Source organism: Tachypleus tridentatus, chromosome 10, assembly GCF_004210375.1.
Source record: "Tachypleus tridentatus isolate NWPU-2018 chromosome 10, ASM421037v1, whole genome shotgun sequence".
In the NCBI taxonomy this organism is placed as follows: Eukaryota; Metazoa; Arthropoda; class Merostomata; order Xiphosura; family Limulidae; genus Tachypleus; species Tachypleus tridentatus.
Window position 1 is genome coordinate 176378087 of NC_134834.1, and position 26954 is coordinate 176405040.

Sequence of the window (26954 nt, forward strand, 5' to 3'; positions counted from 1 at the left end):
GATCTTCAATTGATCAACATTAATCTCCACTTTCACATGGACGATTGACTTATTATGAGACAGTGTCATTTACACATTTACCAGACTACCCAACTGACTAAATCTCTTGGATGGATCATTCACAATGCCAAATCTCATTTGATATCAACACAGTATTTAGTAAATCTAGGACTTTGGATCAACACAGTTGAAGAAATTTCTTACAGCATTACAAAACTACTGTACTTTTACAACTACACCAAGAGACATTTGTTTTGTTTTGGGAAGGCAGCCCCCTTCATAAAATCATTCCCTTAGAGTGTGCTCACAAGTGACCATTCAATAGAACCTTGTTGTTCAGTGGTGTCTAACTACAGAATCTTTATAAAGACAGTAGGATCATCTTTTCTTCCTCTAACTTTTCACATAAGCTTTTCTTGAAAACTGGTGAACTGTGTTGATAAATCAATCTTGTTCTGGTTCTTGGATCTCTTAAGAAGCAACAAGTCACATCAACTTATTGGAATTCTGGACTGTTCAATGTGTTCCTCTCAGGTTTCTGCTCCTTCTCTACCATCATTCTGTGTTTGTTCACATCACACACACAACTTAACTGTGGTCTCTTACACCAACGTTCAGGTCAATATTCTATCTAACAGCCTTTGTTTTGTTCACATTTTTACACTTCTTTCAATTCATTCTCAAGTAGTTCTCCTTTAAGCCTCTCTTATTCCTGGTGTGAACATTTTGGCAAACTTTCTTGATATCATTACAATCTTCCCACAGAGTGGACCATCCACTCTTTTGGTTATTCAGTACATGAATTTTTGGGTTCAAGTATAACACCATGTAGCACAAATTTTGTTCCAGAATAGTATGTGTTATTTCTTAATTGCTTATGTTGTAAAAGTACAGAAAATAGCCATAATTCCCTTCAAACTTTGCTTTTGTGGCTTTGATAATGAAATTCAGAAATTAACCTATTTTCTATGTACAAACGGGCAAATTTGCACATTTTCATTTATATAAGGTCTGAATAAAACAACATATGAATCAAGATTTACATGTATTTATACTAAAGTTATATAAAAATTTTTAGAAGTGAATAGTTTTTCGAGATTTGTGACTGTAATGTAAACCACTTTCACATATCAGCCACCAAATATAGTTTCCCAAAATGTTTTCATTATATACTCCAAGGTCACAAAAGCAAAGTTTGAAGAGAAAAATGAGTCTTTTCCATTTACTTTAGGCATAAGCAATTGAGAAACAAAACTTTCTGCACAGTAACAAGAAAAGTAAAAAATTTTTACATAGTGTAATATATATCTTATTCACATCAACTACCAACCTTCTTTCACAAAAGTTAGTTTCCAGATCCAGATTTGTAACAGTGGATGCCCAAAGTCAGTTTCAGAAGATCCTCTTCATATATGCACACCCTCCACTCTGCATTCTTCCTTGGTTCCATATTATGATCAGTTACTCAAAGTGCAAGGTTTTCCTCATTTGTCAACTTTGGCTTGCTCAACCATACTTTTCCAAAGTATTTTTTGCTGTATACGTATTTCTAAGAAGCTATTTTTTTTCAAGGGTGTATTGAATACTAAGCACATTTTTTTCAGATGCTTTTCTTCATCTGTTCATTAGTCATGAACTATATCCTGAAGTTTGTGCATTAGACATGTTTTGTCTTGTTTATCTCCAACTTCTTAACACATTACTTTTTTTTCCTTATGTATCTGTTTCATTACTCTGACTTGACAGTTTCTTCCACAACTGGTTTTAGTTTGAGATGCTAAGAAAGTTATTAATCCCCTTTCACTTTATTATTCAAAGACATCTTCTAAGCCATTTGATCCATAGTTTCAACCCTTAGAAAACTGCTGCTCAACTACACTTTCTTTTATTACCAGTGTCATGCAGATTATGTTCTGATTCCTGTTCTTGACACTAATTATCTTTATTTCTCAAAAAAGTATTACACTTTAGATCACGTTTTCCAACTTAAAACTTGGGCTGTAGCAGAAAGTAACCACTGTTTCTCACCTGCCCTGATTGGTCCCAATTCTTTCTTTTCAAGTTCTGCCCTATCCATTCATTGTTAATTTGTAAGTTCTACATATCTAAAAGCAGATAAGAAAACTGGTTTGTAACTTACAATGAATCATGATCTTTTTATCTTGTTCTAACTGCTTTAAAAAATCTTTCTTATTTACTTGGACATTCAAGCATATCTTAAAAGTGAACTTCAGATTACATCTCACCCAAACATGCCATTTGGTAATGTCTGTGGCATCCCAGTCATAGCTCTTTAAAGGATATTCTATAGACCAGAATGTCAAAGAATTTCAATAAATTTTCAAATTTTTACTTTGTTTCCTTCTGGTTGTAATTCTTCCAGCCATGTAGAATTCCTAGCCCATAAAATCAACCTCTTGTTCCCTCCTTGCTTAGATAACATTTAGACACAGGTATTACCATACAGCCCAACACACCTGGAGTCATGGGAAAGCAGATCTTTTATATTTTATATATATCTAATACAGGTACGAAAACTATATGGAAGGAAGGAAAGTGGAAAAAAACATATGTAAACAGACACACACTTTGTTATATGTCAAGGATATTAAGGACTTTAATCATGTGTTTGTTGACAGCATGAAAACAACAGGAACAGTTCTCATATTCAGAAGTAAGTGCCTGTTTGATATTCATTTTAATTCTACAAATATAAATATGGATCGTAAAATGAAATGGGAAGATAACTTGTTTCATTGTCATGTCATTTCTGTCAGTTGGAGGTTGTATTTAAAGTATTTTGGTAAAGTGCTAAAACGTTTGAAATACATACATTATTAGATAAAGAGGAAACTACACTGGGCTAAGAGCTTAAAAACACCTTTCCCTTTTTTCCTGAAAAATTATAAACAATTACCCAGTAAAATATAGTAAAAAAAAGACAAAATTCACAGTTCTGCAGAGTGAAGTTGAAATGATTAGAATGTACAATTCAAAATTTACTCAATAAACAACTATACAGATATTAAAGGTCTCTACTGTTGCTAGCATCACTGAACACTAGGTGATAACTATATCTGAGGGACCTGTGGAATTATTTGATTAATTGTTAATTTCACTAACAAATTGTATTCAACTAATTGATTGTTTTCAGTTGAGACCAATATTTATATTCTCAGCTTGTCTTCGATTTTATTAAGATAAATTTTCGAACTATTCTTCATTTAATATGACAGGCATCATGTGCAATATAGGATTAATTTAAGATTTCCTTCCTAAACTGCAGCACACGAAAATATATTGTATATACAACATCGTATGAAAACTGTTACAAGCTCAATATTAGATTAGTATCATTATATGGGTTTGATTGATTGACTAATTTAGTGTTTTATGGCACAAAGCAGCTAGGCTATCTGCACCAAATGTCCAGTAAAAAAATAAAAATAAATGAAATGTAGTAAAATATATAAAAGGAAATGAAGGTAAAACATCATTGAAAAACAGAAAAAGCATAAAACCAATGTTGTCACCTAGTCTACAATGTTAAGAGAGAAAGCAGAGTAAGAGAAGTTGTAAAGGACTTTTTCTAGCAAAATGGTAATGATCATAACCCACCAGGAAGACTAACAGGTAAGTACAAGAACCACCGTCAGTCACCTGAAGTTGGTCTTTCCAGTCCTGTTTCCGGGTTATGTGTCATTATGGCCAGTACCAAAAGGTAAAGTAATAAAAGTGTGAAAAGACATGCAGCAAAATTGTAATAACTCAACAGGACAACTAATTGGTAGTTCAAACGGACAGTTCAAACAGCAGCATTAGTCACTTGAAGTTGGCCTTTCCAGTCCTGGTGTCAAGTTATTTAACGTTCTGGCCATTTTCCAATTTCAAATTGAACTAGAGAGATTGAGATTATGAAAAGGGAACCACAATTAAAAAGGTGTAATGAATAAATATCCAACACTTAAATGAGATTAAAAAGATTAATGGCCATTAAAAAACTAAAAACTTTATCAAGGTAGACAGTGTCACCATCACCAATAACACTGTCCAATGTTACGGATAAACCCTGGGACAGAACATGTTTAAAATAGTGCCGTTGTTGAGAGATGTTACGATGGCAAGAAAGTGAAATGTGGCTTACAGTGATTTAAGTGTTACACAAACTACACACTGGTGCAACATTACCAGATAAAAGAAAATGATGAGTTAAAAAACTGTGACCAATGCATAGTCTAGTTAGAACAACTTCCTCCTTCCAAATTTTAAAGAAGCTAGACAGCCAAAGCCCAATATAAGGTTTTATTTGAAAGGTTTGTTGTCACATTACTCACTCCAAGTGGACTGCCAGATGGCACAGATCCAAACCTTGAATACAGGACCATGTATGGAATAGACACAGTGGTGATAGTGCCACTGCCAGAGCAGACACTTCCAACACTGGTACTTGGTTGATTCTAGCCCAAGTGGACCAGCCGAGTGACCCAAGGGGGGCCACCCAAAGGCCGCCTGTCTACAGGAATTCATGTCCAAAGTGGTGTGTTAGGGTTGGACCCCTCAATCACCAGGATCCTCTCCTCCCCTTCACGGATCACATGCACAGCAAACACGTGGATGGATGTTTAGATCCCAGAGGAGGTAAACTGAAAGAACAGAACCTACCCTGGGAGGTCCCCTCACCACATACAGGAATCCATCAGCTATAAATCTGATGTACAGTGTAGGTTATTCTAAGTCATGCAGTTGATGCTTTCTGAATTTATATTACAATGATTTAATTCTACAATGTTAATGATTAGTTATTTGTAAAAAACCTCACACTGGGCTTCTGCTATGCAATGTTCATGATTAGTTATTTGTAATTATCAAGACCTGGATTCTTGCACTGCACAAAGACCTCACACTGGGCTATCTGTGCTCTGCCAACTATGGCTATCAAGACCTGGATTCTTGCACTGCAGACCAACTATGGCTATCAAGACCTGGATTCTTGCACTGCAGACCAACTATAGCTATCAAGACCTGGATTCTTGCACTGCAGACCAACTATAGCTATCAAGACCTGGATTCTTGCACTGCAGACAAACCACTGTGTTACTGGGGAGTTATTGTTAATGAATAAAGGAATTTGTACTTACCAGATGAGCTTTCTAACCTAAAGTCAAGTTGTTCCAGCTCTTTTTCTTCTTTCACACTAATAACCTCATCTTTTAAACTGTCGAGATATTTCTCACCATCAACACTCTCACTGAACTCAGAAATAACCCCATCATGTTTTAAACCAACAGGCAACTCAGCTGTCATTCTGACAAATGGGTTCTGAAATACAAATAATGTATTTAGAAGATCACTAAAAATCAGCTAGTACTGGCACTAAATGTAACACAGTAAAGATAAGGTGGTATTTCAGCATTATTAGCATTTACTAAACTTCTGCAGTTTAAGAGCTAATATCGTGCAACAGAGTTATTTGAAAAACACTCATAATACTAAAGGTTATTGAACATTCATAAGAATACAGCCATGCTATGAATAATAAAAGCAACTACCTTATTAAAGTAACTAATCAGTATAATTTCTGAAAATACCAGAGTGAAAGCAAAATTGTGTCAGCACACAATACTTTTTATGCTGCAATTCTTTTTTTTTTTTTTTTATCACTGAAGAAAACTATAATTATCTTGCAAATCTTGGAGAGAGGGGCAAAGCAGGACCTGGTGGACAATTCTGCACTTATCTCAGATAATGAAATCTCTCTTAATAATTTATGTATATTAAAAAAAATTAGTCCAATAAAATTAATGTACACTGTATGTAGAAATATATCTGAATTAAACTGGACAAAAGCACATTTTGGTTTCAATTTTCCTAGATATGTTTTACTTACCTACACAGTTATAAACACAATTTTAAAACTTGAAATGTCATTTAAGGAAGAATAACAGTGATAAAACAGTAGTGTGCAAAACAAAAAATCTTATCATATATGGTACTTGTATTTTCATTCAAGGCATAAATATTGTAACAGTTATGTGGATTGCCAATGTTTTAGTTGAAACAAAATTAAATATTGTAGAAGCATTTACAGATACAAATGTATTGCATGTAATTCATACATTCACCTTTCCAAGACTAAAAATTTCATTTCTTCAGTTTTCACCTTGACTACCTGGAAACTGGCACTTTAACCACCTTCCAGAGATTCCTGTTACGATCCGATATGAAATCTTTAGCTAACACGTGTCTGATGTTTGTGTTCACAAAGAGAATGATTTTTTCTTCTCTGTTTTACAAGGATACACTTAATTTTGTCAAATAATCAAACTTTCAAAGGAAATATAAAAGCTTTTCATTTAGCATTTCTGTTTAACATATTTTTAATTAAAATGAGCAATTACAAGATGACAAAATGTTTCCTATTATTTACTGCCAATGTCTATTGTTAGCAGTACCAACTATTCAATTTGACTTCAATTCCATAGACAAATCTCCTGTACATTTAACTTATTTTCAAAACTTTCTCAACTGAGTATTATGTTAGTTCAAGCAGGGGCGTAGATTTTTTACACCCGATGGGGGGGATGATTTTTGCAACCACTTATGTAAACTGTTCAATTTGCAAATTGGTAATCTCTGATTACGTGAACCTGAAAGCTGTAAACATGCAGTCACAGAGTAATCTTCTTGCCACGATACTTGGATGTATGCTTAGGCCTACTGACTGATACTTATGAACTATCACTTAGATTGAAAAGCTTAGAAGCATGCCAAAATTAAAGATGTACATTTCAGCTACTGAAAAAGCCTACATCTAGACCTAATTATGTAATTCGATTAGTAAGAACACGAGAATCACAAGAACAAACACAGAATTTGTAGGCCTGTGATGCAATAAAACAATTCAACAGACCAAACTGTAGGATCCCCCCTACCCCCCACCTAAAATGAAGGAGGGGTGTATACCCCCATCCCCACCAGGATCTACACCCCTGAGTTCAAGCAACATGGGAAAAATACTGTATTTTTATATACATTGGCGAGTTGGGTTATTCATTTGAAAGCCTACTTTCCACTAAGAGAAAAATGAGCACATGGACTTCAGAAAATGTTGGCTTTTGGAATTAATTGTACAAAATTACCATATTTAAAACACCATTAGATAAAATAACAAATTAATAAGTTAACCCAGTTCTCATTTACTGGTTGCTGGTACTGAAAAGAATAACAGTTCACACTGACACATTTTCAGCTATATTTACTATAAAGCTAATTATGAAATGGAAGTTAATAGGTTCAACTCATATTCTTCATCAGATAAAATTATCTGTATGTTTATCATTATTTTTTATACTCCCTCACAAAAACAACAAATAAAATGTAACAGATACAAGTCACTGCGATGAAACCAATTACATTATAAAATTAATAACAACTCCAAACAATATTTATCATTTTAACACCATGGACTGCCAATGCTAGTGATATAATATGAAGAATATTACTCTAATTTTTCTGTGTACAACTATAAGTCATCAGCAGAAACATTGTCTGCAGTGATTAAATTTCACTTAAACAAGGATAAACAACATTATAACAATACCATCTAAACATTACCTCAAAACTATATAACAATTTATATGTCAACAGATGTGGTAAAAATTTCAAACTTAAAAGTACCTCAACCATTTCTCTTACTTCACAGTTCTCTTCTTCCTCCATCTTCACTTTACCAAACCCCAAAATAGAATGCCCTTCCAAGAAATTAGTACTTCCTGTTTCAAGAGATGCAAATTATAGATACTAGTGTATGTAACAAGATATAATGTATAAAAAATATTCACTATCTGCTGTTAAGTAGCTAACACTAGTTTTACAGTCATCTGATAATATATTTCTTCGAAACTAGTTAAGGCTTAAATGAATTTTGTACAAGAAACTAACCATTTATAATTAAAATTTCCATTTATTATTCTTTGTTTAAAGTTCAAAATAATTAGAGAATGTTTACTAGTAACGAATAATGGATCAGTGCATTAATTTATGAAATGATCAATCATAAATTTGCATGATCATCCATCAATAACTAACTTTTTGAAAAATCATTACTATTGTTATTATTATAATTACTTCATGTATTTTACAACTCATTTGGTTATTTCCTTTCTTATAATATTTAACATTGAGTAAGGTAAACTTAGGGAAAAACAATTACAATGACACACCACAAAATGAATACAAAAGTAAAATATTTATCAATATTCAATGGAACTGTTCAAACAGTTCTTTCAAAACACTGTGCAACAAATCAAATTGTACTGAATATCTGGATAATGATGTTAAGAATGATTAGTCTATAGACACAAAAACTTCACAAACTTGTGTGACATCTGATAAACAACTTTAGTTCTAACCAATAACGTAGGGACACAAATGATGAACTTTATCTCATCATGAAAACTGCATACATTTATTGCCCATAATACTTGAATCAAAGGAACACTTAGTCACACCAGCAATGAAGTAATATTTTTCGAATCTTGACTAAATAAAGCCATTAGCAAAAACTCTAAAACAAGGATATTTGACATTATAAGAAACTATAAAATAAGAAAAATTTAAACATCTGAGAGTGCAACTTTCAATTTGTTTTTAATATTTGTGTTTTTATAGGTTAATTCATTTGTGAAATCATAAGCAATTTTAATGTAGTGCAAGTTGAAGACCTGAAATCAAAGTTGTATTTTTTATTGAAGATTCAAAGTTTTTATTTTATCAAATCATAACGTTACTATTTTAAGCAAAATAAATACCTTGTGCATAGTCTATGGATGTGTTAGAGATTGTAAACTATATTCAATGTATGAAAACATAAGTTTATTATGATCAGCTGAGAGTACCCATTAAGAAAGTAAAACTTAGATTAAAAAAAATGTTATATAATTTTTCCTTTCCTTCTTTCTTTTGTTATTAAATCCCTAATGACCCCATTAGATACTACTCACAAACCCTGCTTTATGGAAGGTAGTGATTGATTTATTTAACTGATTAAGTACTTGTGTCTTTAATTAAAAGCTAAACATTTATAAAAAGAAAAAAGGGTAACAGGCCCCATTTCGAATGCCTATGTCATTTCCCTTCATATGAAAAAAGCCTAAAAGATAGCACCCACACATTGTCCAACAGTTTCTAGTTGACACACAAAAAATTATGGTAATCAGTCCAGCCAACTGTAGGTAATGGATGCTAACATACATATATAATGGATCACCCAGTATAATTAGTGTATGTGATGTCTTGGAGATTATAAATGTTGTTCAATACCAAGCATATCTCAAGACTAAAAATCTACAATACAATATATATTAAATACCTTGTGGTTTGTTTTTTTACTGTTATCAAATAACACTCTTTTACATCCGACATTATATCGACATATGACACACTTGATTAAACACAATCCAAGTGCACGTGACAAGATACATAACATTTACAAAGATAGTTGTCATAATACTATCCCTTAATCTGTTAACTGGATTATATCATGTGCAAATTTAGCTTAAGTAGAATCTGTACAATGGGCATTTTGTGGCAGACACATAAATAATCCTGTCTGCTTTCATTATGTAATGAACTTAAGATATTTTCATACCATTTTATCCACATTTTCTAAACATATTATGTTAAAAGAAAATAACACTATATGTACTGAATAACATATTTCTATTATTTTCTAAAATGCATGTTCTTGCTTATTTCATAACTTACTATCCTGAACAAGAAACACTCATGTAGAGCATGTGTTATTTATTTCAAGAGTTAAATTTCTAAGTTAAAAAAAAAGAAAGAAATCCATGTATTAATGAGTGAGGATTAACTATTTGAGTTACAATATATCAAGTACTATGTTAAAATTAAGGTTTGATAAACATAATTCTTTATTTGACATAAGGAACTGATGTAAACAATAGTTTGAATTTAGATTTATTAACATTACATAAGCAATAACTGACACGGACTTCAACCATATTTACACAGAGTGTAATCATTTGCTAAATTTACAAGGTGATTTTGATACTGGAGAAGCTAAGGATCTGAAACTAAAGCATTTTTCTATAATTAGAAGATATTTTTTTCATCATAGCAGCCAAATAAATTTGTTTTCATCAAGTTTGTGGGATGTGTCAATGAATGTCAGTTTGCTACAATGTTAAACATTAAGCATTCTTATGGTACTGCTGCACATCTTATGGCTTTGTTCTGTAGCAAACAAAACATTTCCAGTCAATGATCTAAAAGTTGTAATAATTAAAAAAAGCAACAGTCACTATAATAACAAGAATGATCTCCATTATAAAAACTGTGTACTTACTAGAAGGTGATGTTTTTATTCCCTCTCCTTCATTTTTCAGAAACCTGACATCCAATAAAGCATTCTGTTCCTCATCAGATAAGAGTTCAACTTTCATCTTCAATATTTCCATGATTTTATCCGTGTTACCCAGGTTTATAGTATATCCAGCTTCTACAAATATTTTCGGGTCTAGACCGATATGGAAAAGTTATGGAATATACTTTGAGTTGGTTGTGTGGTGATGCTACAAGACATGCAGTTTTACACTAAAAAACGTAAAGAGTTCATTATCAAACTTTGTTATATAACATACTAAAATTCAACATCTACTCAATAATTAAAACAGTACAATAAACAACTGTAATTTAGGTGAATTCTTGCAAATAATGAAACTAAAATAAAATAATAACTACAATATCAACAGGCCAAATAGGTTGTTTCTGATATAATATATTTATCATAAAGCACTGTACACTGATAAGCAAAAGTCTTCAGCACACCTAACTTCACAACTGTTTGTAACAGGAAACTGGGGTTGGGTTATATTTATTTACTTACACAGCAATCAGTGCATGTAAACAACCATGATATCAACAACCACATAATAAGTGTTGCCTGAACTAACTGTCCTGGGTTATGTCTGAGTCTCAACACATGCACTGATTGGTTGAATTGAGAGAAAGAAGAAAAAAAAAAGGCACAAAATTAGTAACATGTCGTGCAACTGCAGCACTTCATTCCTGAAAGAACAAAGTGCTGAGTCAACCACTAAAATCCTAGAAACAAAATTCAATTTTGGATTCAGTGCAAAAACAGTTTTGGACTTCCTACAATTCAGAACTGTTATAGATTCATGTACTACTTAGCACGTCCATGTACATGAATAAAACAGGAAAAAATATCAGGTGCCAAGACAAAATTTAATCACCATGACAACCTGGTTCCCAGGATTTGTTGATGCTTGCAATATACATACAAGGACAAAAATCAGAAACAACATATTTCTAAGCTGTAAAAAAGTATGACAAGTTTTATGCCGAATGAAAAGTTTTACTTCATTAAAACTGTTACAAGTTGTTCATCTGTCTTGAAATTTTAGAAGAATCTTGTATTAATGAATACAAATTACATATCTGTCAAGGTCTAGAGAATATAGATAAAAATAGTTGGTCATAGTTGGAACTGAGGAAGAGATCCCTCCTTAGGACCAATTAGAAGGTGGTAATGTAAACGACAACCAACAAATAAAGTTAATAACTAAGCAATAATCAAATTATCTTTATGTGCCAGAGAACCAAAGTGGAAAAGGTTTTACATGGAACTAAGATTATATTATTGATGTAGTAAATGTTTTCTCTGTTCTGAGTTACATCCAAGAATTCAATTAACCCTTCCATTACAAGTGGGATAGAAATCACCCAGCTCATAACCACGAAAGTAACCATGACAGTAATTATACTATGACTTTTGATAATGTGCACATATGTTTGCAGAGTTTTGCAAGTTACTGGTGAGTATTACTATGTTGGTTGGTTGGTTGGTTGATTTAGTATTTTATGGCACAAAGCAGCTAGGGTATCTACTCCAAACAACCAAAAATTAAGGTAAAACAAAGTTTAAAAACATAAATAGCATAAAACCTGTTTACATCTAGTCTACAGCATTAAGATAAAAACTACAGTAATTCAAGTTGTAAAGGACTTTCTGTAGCATAACTGTAATTATCATAACTCGCCAGGAAGACTAACAGGGAAGTACAAAAACCATCATCAGTCACCTGAAGTGTAGCAAAATTATAATAACAACTTGCCAGTATGACTAACAGGTAGTTCAAACAGCAGTGTTAGTCACCTGAAGTTGGCGTTTCCAGTCCTGGTTTGGAGTTATTTAATGTTATGGCAGGTTTCTAACTTCAAATCGAACTAGATGAGCCGTAATTTTTAAAAGGGAGCCACATTAAAAACGTGTAATGTATAAATTAAAAAACTTAAATGGCACTAAAAGATTAATGGCCTTTAAAAACCTAAAAACATTACCAAGGTGGACAGTGTCGCCATCACCAATAACACTGTCTAACATTATGGACAAACCTTGGAACAGAATATGTTTAAAATGGTGCCATCGTTGAGTCATAACAATGGCAAGAAAGTGAAATGTGGCTTATTGTGATCTGAGTGTTACAAAAACTGAGTGTTACACTGGTGCATCAGTTCCAGATAAAAGAAAACAATGAGTGAAAAACTATGACCAATGTGTAGTCTAGTTAGAACAACTTCCCCTTTCCGATCCTTATGGAATCAAGACAGCCAAAGTTCAATTTAGGGTTTTATGTGGAAAAGCTTGTTTTCACGTTGCTCACTCCAAGTCGACTACCAGCTGGCACAGAGCCGAGCCTTGAATACAGGACCATAATCTATGTATGGGACAGGCACAGTAGTGATAGTGCCAGAGCAGATAGACTGAGCTGTGATGTCGGTGAGCTTGTTCCCTCAAATACCAATGTGGCCAGGTATCCAGAAAAACTGGATAGGAGGAGATGTTAAAGAAAAATGGGACAGTCAGTTTTGAATATCGGCGAGAACAGGGTGTGAGCCAACGTGAAGTGATTCCAGGGCCAGTAGAGAACTAAGCGAGTCAGTATAAATAGTGCAGTTTGAGTACTGCTTAGCTTCTATGCAATCCAGGGCAAGAGAAATGGCATACAGTTCAACAGTGAACACAGAAGCAGTAGAAGGGATTCTGCACGCAACCACCGAACCACAACAAACCATGGCAGAGCCCACACAATCGCTTGATTTCTAACCATTTGTATAAATAGGAATGGAAGAATGGTTTGAAATTTGTTCAGCAAATAGCAGACAGTATTTCCAATTGGAAGTGTCTACTTTTCTCAGATAACTTAAAGATAGGTAACACTTGGAAACTGTAAGAAGCCATGGTGGGATGAGCTGACCAGTGGATACAGCAATGTTATCCAAGGACAGACCCAGTTCATCAAACTGCACCTGGATAAAAAGGGCAAAAGAATCAATGGCAGATTGTCTGTTCTGAAAAAGTATGGCTCACTGAGGAAGAAAAACACAACCCCAGGTAGGATGCTTTGGTAAGGAATGAACTCTCAAAGCATGTAGTAAAGACGGTTGCAAACAGCAGAGATGCAAAGAAGGTTCATAAGACTCTCTGTATAAGCTCTGAACTAGAGAAGTGCAGAAAGCCCCAGTGCAGAGCTGAAGTCCTTGATGATGAATAGGGTCCAGCATCATTAAGGCCAATGGTCTGGCAGGGCTATAGACCAATGATCCATAGTCAAGTTTTGATCGAATAAGAGCACGATATATCTAGCATAGAAAGTGGATCCCCTCCCCAAGTGGTGGAAGAGAGGACACGAAGAATGTTCATTGCTCTTGTACATTTGACCTGTAGCTGATTGATGTGCAATATAAAGGTCAGCTTACAGTCAAAGATATGCCCCAAGATACTTTGTTACAGGGACCACAGGCAGCACAAATTCACCCATAAGGAGTTCAGGATCAGGGTGAATATCCCATTGGTGGCAAAAGTGCATGCAAACAGTTTTAGAGAGAGAGAAGTTAAAGCCGTTTGCTGCCACTCAATAACATCATGTTCGACAATTGACATGAGATGTGAAAGTTGTTGACAAAGAGCCTGTTTGCTACAGTAAGAGGGAGTTGTTCAGTGATGGCATTAATTTTTATACTGAAAAGTGTGACACTCAAAACACAGCTCTGAGGGACTCCAAGTTTCTGTAGAAAAGAACAGGGAAGTGTTAAACCCCACAAACTTGAAATCTCCTGTCTGTTAAAAAATGTTTAATAAAAATGGGCAAATGGCCACATAACCCAAATATATGGAGGTCTCAAAAAATGTTGTATCATAAGCCTTCTCAATGTCAAAGAATACTGACACAAAATGTTGTCATTTGAGAAAGGCTTCTCTGATTGACATTTCAAGTCACATCATGTGGTCCACGGTTGAGCGCTGTTGTCAGAACTCACCCTGGGTGAGCGAGAGGAGGTTGTTTTATTCGAGGAACCAAACAAGATGAGCATTAACCATCCTCTCTAAGGTCTTACAGAGACAGCTCATCAAAGCTATTGGACGGTAGTTTGAAAAAATCCTGGGATCCTTCCCAGGCTTAGAGAAAGGTAGAGCAATAGCCAGGCATCAGGAAAAACAATCTCCTACCAAATCCAGTTAAAAACAATCAGAATAGCAAGAAAAGCAGGAGATAGATGGTACAGCATGTTATAGCATATATCATCAGGTCCAACCGATGTACTGCCAGACCAATGAAGGGCCAGTTTGAGTTCCACCAGTGTAAAGAGACGATTACAGTCATAGAGACAATCAGCTTGAAAGGAAACAGGTGATTGCTCTGCCCGAGTCTTGATGGCAAAGAAGGTGGAAGAAGGAGCAGAAGTGCTAGATACCAGGCAAAAGCTTTCACCTAGAGTATTGGAGAGGCTCTGGGTATTAGCTACTTCTTGGCCATCAGAGAGCAAGATTGAGAGGGGGAAAGAATAATATTGCCCCCTGACCTTTCAAATCTTGTCACATATGACTTTGGAACTGGTGGTAGCAGATATGCTGGTTGAGAACTTAATCCAAGATTCTTTCTGGCTTTGACCTCGTACCCACCAAGCATGTGCACAAGCCTGCTGGAAAGTGATTAGGTTCAAGAGTGTAGGATATTTACAAAAAGTATCCCAGGCCTGTCTTTAGGCTTTCCATGCCATGTGGCAGGCAGGATTCCACCATGGATGAGGATATTGCAGAAAACATGTCAAGGTTTCAGGAATACATTGAACAGCTGCTTGTATAATACAGTCAGTTACTGCTGCCACACAGTCATCTATTGATGGCTTACAGAGAATGGCAGGATCAAGTTCTGTGAGAGCAATGAAAGAGGGCGAGTTTGTCTGATCCAGCTTCCATGAGGGCACACGGGTTAGGTGGCATCGACCACGGCCAGTCTCTCTCAAGATTACAGGAAAATGATCATTGCCTCATGGATTATTGTCAACCCTCCATGAAAAATGGGAAAATAATGAAGGAGAGCAAATTGAGAGATCAATAGCAGTAAAGGACTGACTAGGTGCATTGAAAGAAGTAGAAGAACCAGTATTGAAAAGAGAAAGGTTGTGATTAGAGAGCACACGCTCTACAGAGCAACCTCTCCTATCAATATCAGCACTTCTCCAGAGGGAATGATGTCCATTAAAGTCCCCAAGGATGAAAAAGGGAGAAGGCAACTGTTCAATGAGAGCATCAAGGTCTGATTGATCATATGTCTCTCCAGGTGACAGGTAGAGAGAACAAACAGTGACCCAAGGAAACATGGATGGCTACAGCCTCCAAGGGTGTGTCGAGTGGCAAAGACAGGGTGAGCACATGTTGATCAACCAACAGTGCCACCCCTCCATGCACTTGTCCATCACACAGCCTGTTGTTTCTGTATAAAGAAAACCACTGAAAGGTGACTGTATCAGCAGGTTTCAGAAATGTTTCAACAAAGACAAACAGGATGGTAGGATGCAATCAGTGTTTTGATATAATCCAGATTAAAACATAAACCTTGACAGTTCCATTGTATCAGGATGGCCATTTTTATTTACATGTAGGCAAATTGAGTGGAGATCCCTTCTGTTTACAACCATGTCTTTATTCCTTACCGTCCTTATTCGAGGGAGGTCTATCAACCTTCATAGATCCTGCCCTGGGTTGACTGGATAGGTCTTTGCTGTTGGAGGGGATTCCAGTGACTGAGAATGTAAACGAATGATTGTTTTGCATATTGGGGTGGGAGAAGATGATGTATCCAAGGAAATGCCTGTAACTGGAACCAAAGGATGTCGATCTTGGGGTTTGTTGGAATGTATGTAAGGGAATTGATATTTAAGTATGTTTTTCTAACACATTTAAATTAAGAAATTAAATAATATATACTACTAAAAGTTGAATTATAATCTACAATTAGAAACCAAATTTATAAACATAAATTCATAAAATAGTCATTCAATTAACTTTTGGAAGCAAGCCAACAAGCACAATGACATGGCTTTGACCCATATTGATAGGAGAATTTGTGAATTACTATTCTGTCTGCACAATTCTTTTTAGAAAACTAATAATCCTAATGTAATATCTAGTTTATAAGATGAAAAAAAACTACTGCATATTATCCTTCTACTAATTATTCATTTGTTACTAATTCAAGTTAAACTTAATTGACAATTAACCGTGATAATTACTTACTTGTACTTTTAGGTCATTACTTCTCTTGGGTGTGAGCTATAAAAAGATAGCAGTACAAGTCTTTTTTACAAGTTATTTATTTGTTCTGTTGCATTTCATGCAATGCTACTCAAGAGCTATCTGCAACACTAATATTTAATTTGCAACTCTCAGACTAGAGGGAAACCAGCTAGTGAACACCAAAATACTAAAGGGTGTATATGCAAAGAGAGCCATGAAGGACCAATGATCCCTTGTTGTCCATCTATAATTATTTATTTTCAAATGTTTTTCCATCATGTATCTTACTTATTCGAAACTGTATGGTTATTAAATATTGGCTGACAAGGCAGGAAAATCTGCTGGTATTGTTTACTTGAGAGAAATCTTGGCAACCTCGCCTCCCTGACAAATCAACAAGTGAGTTTTACTCCCGTTAGTCATTGCAAGGCAAGGAAGTGAGGGCTAGGCTAACTAATTATAGCATTATGCAACCTATTGATAGCTGTGTGGTAAAGCAGTGCATAAGCTTTGACCTATTCAGAACTCAAAGTATAGATATGTCCATTGAATGTGAGAGAAACTGGCAGGTTCCCAGTCCATAACTAGTCAGTTTGCTTGGAAAGTTGATAAAATTAACACTAGAGCATGTTTATTTTATTATCAGTAAATTTTCAATTTTAGCCAAATAAACTTGTTTAAAAACAAGTGTCACTTCTGTATATACAAATAAATGTAATAGTACCAATACTACCACCACCATTATCACAAGCAAGACAATATAAAAATAATGCATACAAAATATGAAAGAAAGAAAAAACAAAAACGTTTGTTCACCCTGTACTATAATTCAAGATCTTAATATTATTCAGAACTGTATAGTAGTAATAGCTCAAGAATATTTTATTGCCTTATTTTGCTATCAGACTGACTATTGATATTTGTAACATATATATATTGAAAACAGTAGCATAATAAATCCTGTTTAATGATACTTTACTCTTTCTAAAACAAATTCTCAAATATATATAAATGTATTTTTAAAACAAATTGTCAAACAGATTTTTAGATGTGTCACTGCTATAGCCCTCATCTGAAGTCCAGTGAAATTTTCTTTTCAATTTATTTATATGAGAAATGTAGATTGCATTCCCTGTACTTAAAACATGTCGTGGTCAAAACATAGAAAATAAAGATTTACACTACATAACATTTCCTAATTAAACTTGTTATCTAATCAATATTTTAACACAATATATAAATATTTCATTTAATTAATATGGATTACCTGTACAATAAAATATTTTTAGCCAAAAAATATATTTTGATTAACATCAAATTATTACATCAAACATTTGAAACTTAATTTATTAAAAAAGTCCCAAGTCTGAAGATCAAAATCACCCTTACAACTCTAACTCATTTCACAAGTTAAACACTCTCTTAGAAAAATAATACTGTCTTTTTCAAATCTTAAACATGCATCTTTTCACTCAATTTTCATCAGACACCTTTATCCTGCTAATTCTCTGCATGAACTTGTAAACTTCAATGAGATCACTTTTATCCTCCAGAATGGAAAATATCTCAACTATCCCTGATATCATCTGAGAATCACCTCTCTGAACCCTTTAAATATGAGGTACATTTTGTCTCTTTATCAAATAAACAGTATCTCCTTATTGTAAAGTTAGATCCAACTAGTGATTTATTACAGAGTTACCTATTACGGATTATTATCAATAACATACACACACTAAAATCTAGTAGCTCTACTTTAATACCTAGAGTTATTTTCCACCAATATGACAAGTCTTGGTATTGAGTTGGTTTTCATTAATAATAAAAATTATGATATCCTAAATATATTATCCTGCATTTATTATAATTAGAAGCAATCTGTCATTCATATACCAAATGCATCAACTGATTTAAACTCTCTTGTAAAGTAGTGGCATCCTCCTTACAGACAGCAACAACTAAAATCTTAAAATTCATTAGCATGTTTAAGTTATCTTTGTCATTGTTGTAAATCAAAATGAGCAAAATCCTGACACTGAATCCAGAGGTTTCCAAGTTATAACATTAATCCAGTTTGACTGAACTCCACATATAAACACCACTCTGCTTTCTTCCATACAGATACATATCTATCCACTGAACCAACTTATTCTCCACACTCACAAAGTCACTCCTAGCACCTTTTACTATTTCACTTACTCTGTAGTCCTATCTTCCAATTTAGCACCCAGATAGCATAATCTATGTTCACCATATTTACACAGATTATCCTTCCCACATGCTTGTACAAGCAAAAGTTTGATACCTGTTGCTTAGTAGAAACTGCTCATTACTGTTTCCTACTTATAGCCTGAACAGTTTGGTTCCTAACTTTCTGAAAGCTATTATTAGCTACTTTATTCTTTGCTTGTAAAAGCTTAAGATGCTCTTCAAATCCTGCTACCATTTCCACAGATAACACTTCTTTTTCATGTATACTCAACATAGGACAGTCTCCAGTTTCTCCTCCAACCTGCAAACTGAAAAGGAATTCAATCAAATCACTTGTCATCTGATCACCTTCAAACCTCTACCTTTCTTGGTTAATGAAATAATTCTTGGCAAATGTCTTCCCAGTAATTCATCTTGCAACAGTAAAGATTTCACTCCTAGCATCAGAATATAAATGCTTTCATCTATCCTCTTAATTATCACATTTTCTGAAAACCAGTAAAGTACAAGTAAGATTTAGACCATTATCTCTGTGCACAACTCAAAAAATTGAAAGAAACTTACTGAATAGTATTTAAAAACTATATTCTATACAAGTTGTGAATGGAAAAGATAGTATATTTCCTATAATTTCTACCCTTTCAATCATTTCTGCATTGGAAGTCAACAATGTATCCATAATAGTATTATTCCTAGCAGGTTTCTCAACCAATTGGTAAAGAAAATCCCAATATTTAAATAGTTCAACAAACAAATGCATGTATATAACATTCTTACTGATTTATCTTTGATGTAAAACTTAAGAAATATCATAACCTAATATTACAAAAATGGCACAGAGTAGCTGAATTTATACAAATAAACATTGTATAAATATAACATCAGTACATGTGTGTTTATCTGTTTATACATTTCTGCACTTCATGATCAATCAGCACTGAGCTTCACACAGTGATACAGGATGATATGAAAAAGTTATGTACTAAGTTAACAATGAAGAACAGTCATTATAATAAAAAGATACAATAATAGAATGTATAAATTAAATCTTCTAATCAGTACTATTAATTAGTGAAAATTCTAAGTATAATATACATTGTAATTAGTTTGGTAAACTATTTTATTTAAAATGATGAAAACAATTGCATGAATATATTTATAGCACTTTTCTAATATTCTCTAAAGTTTATCTCTTACAAAAGAGGAGCATGTATTTTTGTCAATATGCACATACTTGGTTGTTATAGTAACAAATTTTATATTTATTATTATTTTGTTACAGAATTAAAAATTAATTATGAGTTCCACTGTACTTGTTTTCTTGTTCTACAATTCCAGTAATGCTTTATATCATTAAAACAATGTACTGTAAAATAGCATTTAGAAATTAATAATATTCTTTATAATAACCATATACAAGGTTTTGAACTTAACGAGTGTGAAAATACCTTAATTACCAGTAACTTGTGTTAAAGATTCTTTTTTATCCCTGAAAACAAGTCAGAACATTATTCAAAGTTATTACTTATCAACATTAGTTCGTAAATCAAATTTGTGAATAATTAACAAATCAGCCATGTATTTAAATTTTAATAAGGGTAGATGTCAATTTTGCACAATAATTATTGTTTTTTGAAAGACACAATCTTTTCAAATTAATTAATGTTATATCTTGTAATAATTAATATAAAACATACTAGGCCATGGTTGTATTTTAATTTTAATGCTGGAAACTTAAAGCTACAAGTATGTATCCAACTCATTAAAATTGTATACTATGAAACTTTTAATAAAAGTTCAGCTGTTTTAACGTGCAAGGATTAAATATTTAAAAGTATGCATTATGGGCGAAGTAGATAATTATGTAACACTTACAAAGACCTGAACAGTAGTAAATTTGAAAAACAATAACACGTAACTAGATGTTATTGTTAGATATAATACCATTTCACTAGCAGAAGCAACTTAGGACTTTTTTATTTTCTAAGAAATAACAACAAACAAACTCGCGAGGTTTACACTTTTGGCGTAATCCGATTTGAACTTGACAGCCCATTAATCAGAATGCCCTATTAAGGTTAAAATATTTATAGTCAAGTGCAATTTAATATTTGTGAAAAAAAATCTCTGTCCTTTCATTTGATTAGTATTTTTTCCCGTTTTATTAGGTTTTTAAAAACGTATAAAACCCTTACAGTATTATATTACTAGTAATATAATAGTTATTAGGTTATTTTGAGAGAATTGTGCGACAGTCCATTGCACCTACTATTTCGTTCGATATTTCAAGAAATATGAAAATAAATTCAACAAAACATGTACCTAATACAAATATATACTTACATACCATAGTTGGAAAAAGAAACGTGATATCTGAGACACTTAAAAGTTAACCTGCAACACAAAATATATCTCACATTAGTCTCTTACCTTAACTCATATCACACTTCTCAAAAATCTTCTAAATATCATTTGAAAACACCCTTAACCAGTACTGCACTACTAGGCATACGCAAAAAAAACCGCACGCACTAAATGAAAGTTTTGAGTCAGCTTGACTGGAGTAATAAAGAAAAACGTATTATAAATATACTACGTTTCGACAAGAATTATGTTAACTTCATGTACAAACATTTTATAGAGACATACACGAATACTTATACATATAAACGAAATTACTTGTGGTAATTAAAAGTTGGTCGTAAATTAGAAAATTGTAAACGAAATGGCGACTTCTGATGAAATTATTCTTAACTAAAAAAGGAATTTTGACATAATCCATAAGGGGTTTGTTTGTTTTTTCTCATAGCAAAGCCACATCGGGCTATCTGCTGAGTCCACCGAGGGGAATCGAAACCCTGAATTTAGCGTTATAAATCCGTAGACTTACCGCTGTACTAGCGGGGGACTAATCCATAAGGCAATAGAGAAGCAGTTGCAAGTCATACAGTTTCTTTATGTTGCTATACAACATAATTTTATAATTTTGTTCCCACTAATAGGCCAGGCATGACCAGGTAGGTTGAGGCGTGCGACTCGTAATCTGAGGATCGCGGGTTCGCATCCCCGTCGCACCAAATATGCTCGCCTTTTCAGCCGTGGGGGCGTTATAATGTTACGGTCAATCTCACTATTCGTTGGTAAGAGTAGCCATGACTAGCTGCCTTCCCTCTAGTCTTACACTGCTAAATTAGGGACGCCTAGTGCAGATAGCCCTCGAGTAGCTTTGCGCGAAATTCAAAAACAAACAAATACCCACAAATAATGTATAAGGTAATTAACCGTTTTGTACTGCTCACTAACAATCTAAAAACATTTTGCATAGACTTATTGCTGTCCCACTGAGGGACCTAAAAATGTCACTCTTCCCACAAACTCTCGCCAAAATTAGCACATATTTATGAGATTCCAACATCCTATTATCATAGATATCACAAGTACAATGAGAACACCGACCCCAAAATTTACCTGAATGTCACTAATAATATGCCATAAATTAGAAATTTTAAATTAACGTTTATTTAATTATAATAAAGGCGCATTGCGTCTCAGTTACTCATAATTAAGCTTATACATAGGTCTATATTGAAGATAATGTGAAGAAATAATGTGTTGTTAATTATATACAATAGATGAATTCCATTAAGTTTATCAAGATTTACGTGTTAATAAATGAAAACCTAGATAGCCTGATTTTAACTTCTCTGATGTTTCACCTGAACATCATGGATAAGGAGGGAGATCAACAGTATACTGGAAGAAGAAACTTTTCAGTTGTTGTTTATTATTGTGATAATATTAAATATATATTACAGTTCGTCCTGACAGTAATGTCTTGGTAAAAATAAGATAAGAGGTTTTGTTGTAATTAATTTATGATAACATAAAAGTATCGATATTACACTGCCTGTTTGAAAATGACAATTATGCGGTGTACCGTGTAGTAAGAAGTATTATTAATATTGTAAGGAAGCATATATTATAATTATACTTACTTTTAAATTAAAGTTGCTGATTAAAGAATGCTGGACAATGTAGATCTTCTTTTTCAGACTTGATTTAATAAAGTTGTATGTGTTATTTCTGGAGTTTGCACTCATTGAAATTACAACAAATATGTCAAATTGCATCAAATGTAGACAAATAAATTGGCATTAATTTTCTGTTGACATATTTAACTGGAAAGTATTATTTTACTCTTTATATGATACCTTTATTTGAATGTAATATTAAATACGCGAAATTAATATTTAAACATCAAAAAAGAAATACTACTTGCGAAATACGTAACAGCCTACGAGTTGGAGTTAACTGTTATTTGCTGTACTGTTTCGTCTTTCGTAGGACATGTAATACTCTCATACTATTGCTAGTTAATAGCACTAGCTATATGCTGTAAAGTTACATTTGACCACACAAATGCTACGTATCATTGGCACATTACCAAACCACTACCATGCCATTAGGTAGTAAATACGTAGTGTGTTTACTGGGTATAGTTCTCAATGCTCAGATGGATCTCGAGAGTGATTTTCTCGAAATCTATAATAACGTTTTGCATCACAAAATCGACCAGTAGCTTGTAAAGCAAGGATCACAACACCCTTTCAGTTACTACTTTTTTATTTTCAATCCCATGGTGTCTGAAGTAAATCAAGAAACTGTCACCTAATACCTAGTGGATATTTCAACTAGTAAAACTTCTCAATAGCTCAGAAAGAAAAGTTGGCTAAACCCTTTCGGTCCAGTTCACCTTACAATGAACAAATTATCCTAACTGTGAAGACAGTGGTAACCGTACAATGTAGTCCATACATCACATCTTACAATATAATCTGATAGCTTAGGAAACAAGGAAAGTTATTGTGCTAATTGTGACTGTTCTAGCATTGATAATGAAATGGTAACCCAACAATGTAGCGCAAACGTTAAATCTTACAATACCACGTAGTAACTCAGAAGGCCTGGCATCGCCACATGGGTTAAGGCATTCGACTTGTAAGCTAAGGGTCCTGGCTTCGAATCCCCATCGCACCAAACATGCTTGCCCTTTCAGCCGTGGGGGCGTTATAATGTTACAGTCAATCCCACTATTCGTTGGTAAGAGTAGCCAAAAAATTGGCGGTGAGTGGTGATGACTAGCTGCCTTCCCTCTGGTCTTACACTGCTAAATTAGGGGCAGCTAGCACAGATAGCCCTCGAGTAGCTTTGCACGAAATTCAAAAAACAAACAAACAAAAACAAACAGTAACTTAGAAATAAAGGAATGCCAATTTCTTTCAGCTTATAATAATGCTAATCAGTGACTAGCCTACTTAGTAAACAAGGGCTTATTGTACAAGTTAATCCATTTATTGTGTATTTTATCAAGACCCACTGGTTCTGAAATTAAGTGCCTCAAAGCCCTCTTAGTTATTAGTGAGATAACAAAATTCCTGTATTAACTAGTAATGAATTATATTAGTGGTCAGACTAACAGTTAGAGTTATGTTTTACCTCTAACTCCAGTAATTTCTCATTTTCTTCATAAGAGGCAAACATATAATACTTTCAGTTATTTCCCTCTTGTCATATTAATCAATATGACTTGATACAGTATCCTTGTCCTTCTCTGATATCAAACTCAAGCTCCTTATCAAGCTAGTGTGTGAAAGGTTTGTTTGTGACATTTAGATACAGCTTATTATCATATTTTTGTACTATTCTTTATACATCATTAGGTCAGTCTATCATAGCACAACATACAGACCAACTCAACTACATCCGAGTTGCTTTTGTGCAGCTGGTACATACCATAAACATATCCAATCTCCGCTCTGGTATATCCATTTCCTTACTGTCTTTTCACAGCACTTTTCCTGTCTTCAAGTCGCTCTCCTAATTGTTGTCAAACGTGTACACATTAATTGTAGATCTTAGCCTTTTCACAGATTTCTTTATAATATTGTGAAATGTTTCCTCACAGTGAGTATCATATCAACAGAAAATAGAATTTCCTACCCAAACATAAACATGTTAAATGAATTTTCTATAGATCTCTCTCATTATGACCTGTGATAAGTTCTCATCCCAGTCGGTTTGACTGGATAAACTTGAAAGGCATGTGATAAATCATCAGGTTTGGAGTTATCAAGTGAAGAGAACTTCTTCACCTCACCTTACACTTAACTCAACTCAGGGATTAACAAGATGCTGAAATTATTCATATGTATTTCTTCTGATGATTTAAATTGTACTGTTAATTAATCACTGTTCAGTACAATTTAAATCATCAGAAAAAATACATATGAATGTACTGTTCAGTGCTCTACCAGTACATCAGCTGTGGAATTTACCTTGGCCCAATTCGTTAAATAATAAATGGCAATAAGTATGTGCTGATAACCTCTCTGTATTTCTGGGTGTGAACCAGCAATATCTAGAACTATTGTCTGTAGAGATAATATATTATGGCTTTCCACACTTCTCCAGTCAAGAGCTCATGTGCAGTTGTATTATTTTAGTTTTTGAAACATTTTTTATAAAGCTCCAATTCTACACATCATCTCATCCATCACTGTATATTTATGTGTCATTAAGATTTGTTCCTTATCAAGTGCATAGTTTGCTGGTCTTTGTTTTATGTATCCAGGTGGATTGGACATTGAATGGCATGTTAAATCTAATTATCAATCAGTCTCACTGTGGCTTTGTATCATTTTCCAGTGCAATCTTTCTTTGAGTTGCCTGAAGTTGATATTCTTGATTGAAACTAGTAACTTTGTCATCCTTCCATTTCAGTTTTTATGGACATCTCAAAATCAGTTGATTCAATGAGATCTATTGTAGTTTTCTGCAGGATCTTCTCAAGAAATTATGTCAACCATTGTGTTTTTTCACAATGTCACATTGTGCTGAGCCATATAGAAGTAAGCAGCATGTTAATAGTACTATTTATCAAACTTCCTATGGAATTGAAAGCACTTCCAGTTATACCCTATTATAGCTAATTGGCTATCTAGTTTGCACAGGATCCAGAGGGAAAAGCTTGTGTTTGCAACGATTTGCAGTAGCTACAGTTTTATTACATGTCATTTTCTTTTGCACCCAAATTAAAGTTAACCACTAATTACACTTATACCTCATTATGTTTTAACTTATTTTTCTAACATGTAATAGTGTCATTACCTCATTTCAGTTATAACTTTTTAAAACCCTTTTTAATTTTATTGGATTGTTTTACACTTATTTTCTGAACAAAGTTGTATATGTAATATTTCTATTTTTTACACTTCTTGCCCCACATTTTAATTTTGTTTGTTTCATATATGGTGTTCTTATATTTGTTTTGACTGTAAAAAGTATAACATTGAACTGTAAATATTTGTGTGCTACTTTTACAAACATATGAAAACCAGATAAAATTTTAAAAGATGTTAGAAGCTTAATATTCTGAAGATAAATCCATTTCCAAACTACTTCTATAAATATTTCTATATAGAAAATAACTTTTTTTTAAATTCACTATTATCAGATTGAATTGTTTTTTGTGTATGTTATGATGATTTATAATGAGCTATTGTTTTCTGTGTTTATTTATAAAGGTACTTTGCTCTTATTAAATCTTTGTTTGCAGTCTGTTAGGAGGATTCTGAACATAATACATACCAGAAATGGCCATTGGGGGGTTTAGTTTGAGTGCTTGATGCAAGTGCCACAGGTGCAAAGCCATGTTAGGATTGTCTGGGGGCATGCCCCCCAGGAAATTTTTAAATAAAAGCATAAAAAAAGCCTGAATTATGCATTCTGAGACCACCTTTTTCACAAATTTCAGAATGGCACTGAGGTGTTTGTCTTATTTTTTTAATCATAAATAAATATAGAGTCATATATATATAATATACAACTTAAAGTTATCAGGCCCAGCAAAGTAGGCCTGCAGTCCTGTCATCAACGTATAAAATACAGAGCCACTCAGGAGAGTGCAAAATGTATATTATAGACAACAGTACCATCAAGACAGCAAAGAAAAAGCTAACAATTTTCTACAGGTCGTAAGCACAAGTTCATCTGTACACTTGCAGCTTGATGCAACTTACAAGCAAGAAATTGAACAGAACCGGCAATATTTAATGCC

General features: G+C 33.6%; 2 protein-coding genes across 15 annotated transcripts in view; one reads left to right on the forward strand and one right to left on the reverse strand.

Moving 5' to 3' along the window:
* Window positions 1-21607, reverse strand: part of LOC143230986 (uncharacterized) — a 36444-nt gene extending 14837 nt beyond the window's left edge. For 2 of the 13 annotated variants that reach the window (XR_013016730.1, XM_076465380.1), the window contains exons 1-5: window positions 21269-21596; window positions 18827-19146; window positions 10370-10617; window positions 7678-7772; window positions 5139-5319 (exon numbers count right to left, since the gene is read on the reverse strand). Coding sequence is in view for 5 of the 13 variants with exons in the window: in XM_076465380.1 (XP_076321495.1) it covers window positions 5139-5319; window positions 7678-7772; window positions 10370-10481 (388 nt within the window). In the remaining 8 variants the exon portion in view is untranslated. Of the gene's footprint in view, window positions 1-5138; window positions 5320-7677; window positions 7773-10369; window positions 10618-18826; window positions 19147-20713; window positions 20919-21181 lie in introns of those variants that run through there. The other 11 variants (XR_013016728.1, XR_013016732.1, XR_013016729.1 and 8 more) reach the window with 11 other exon arrangements.
* LOC143230988 (uncharacterized) overlaps window positions 1-26954 on the forward strand; it is a 72598-nt gene that overhangs the window by 41371 nt on the left and 4273 nt on the right. The gene's annotated exons all lie outside the window — the stretch shown is intronic.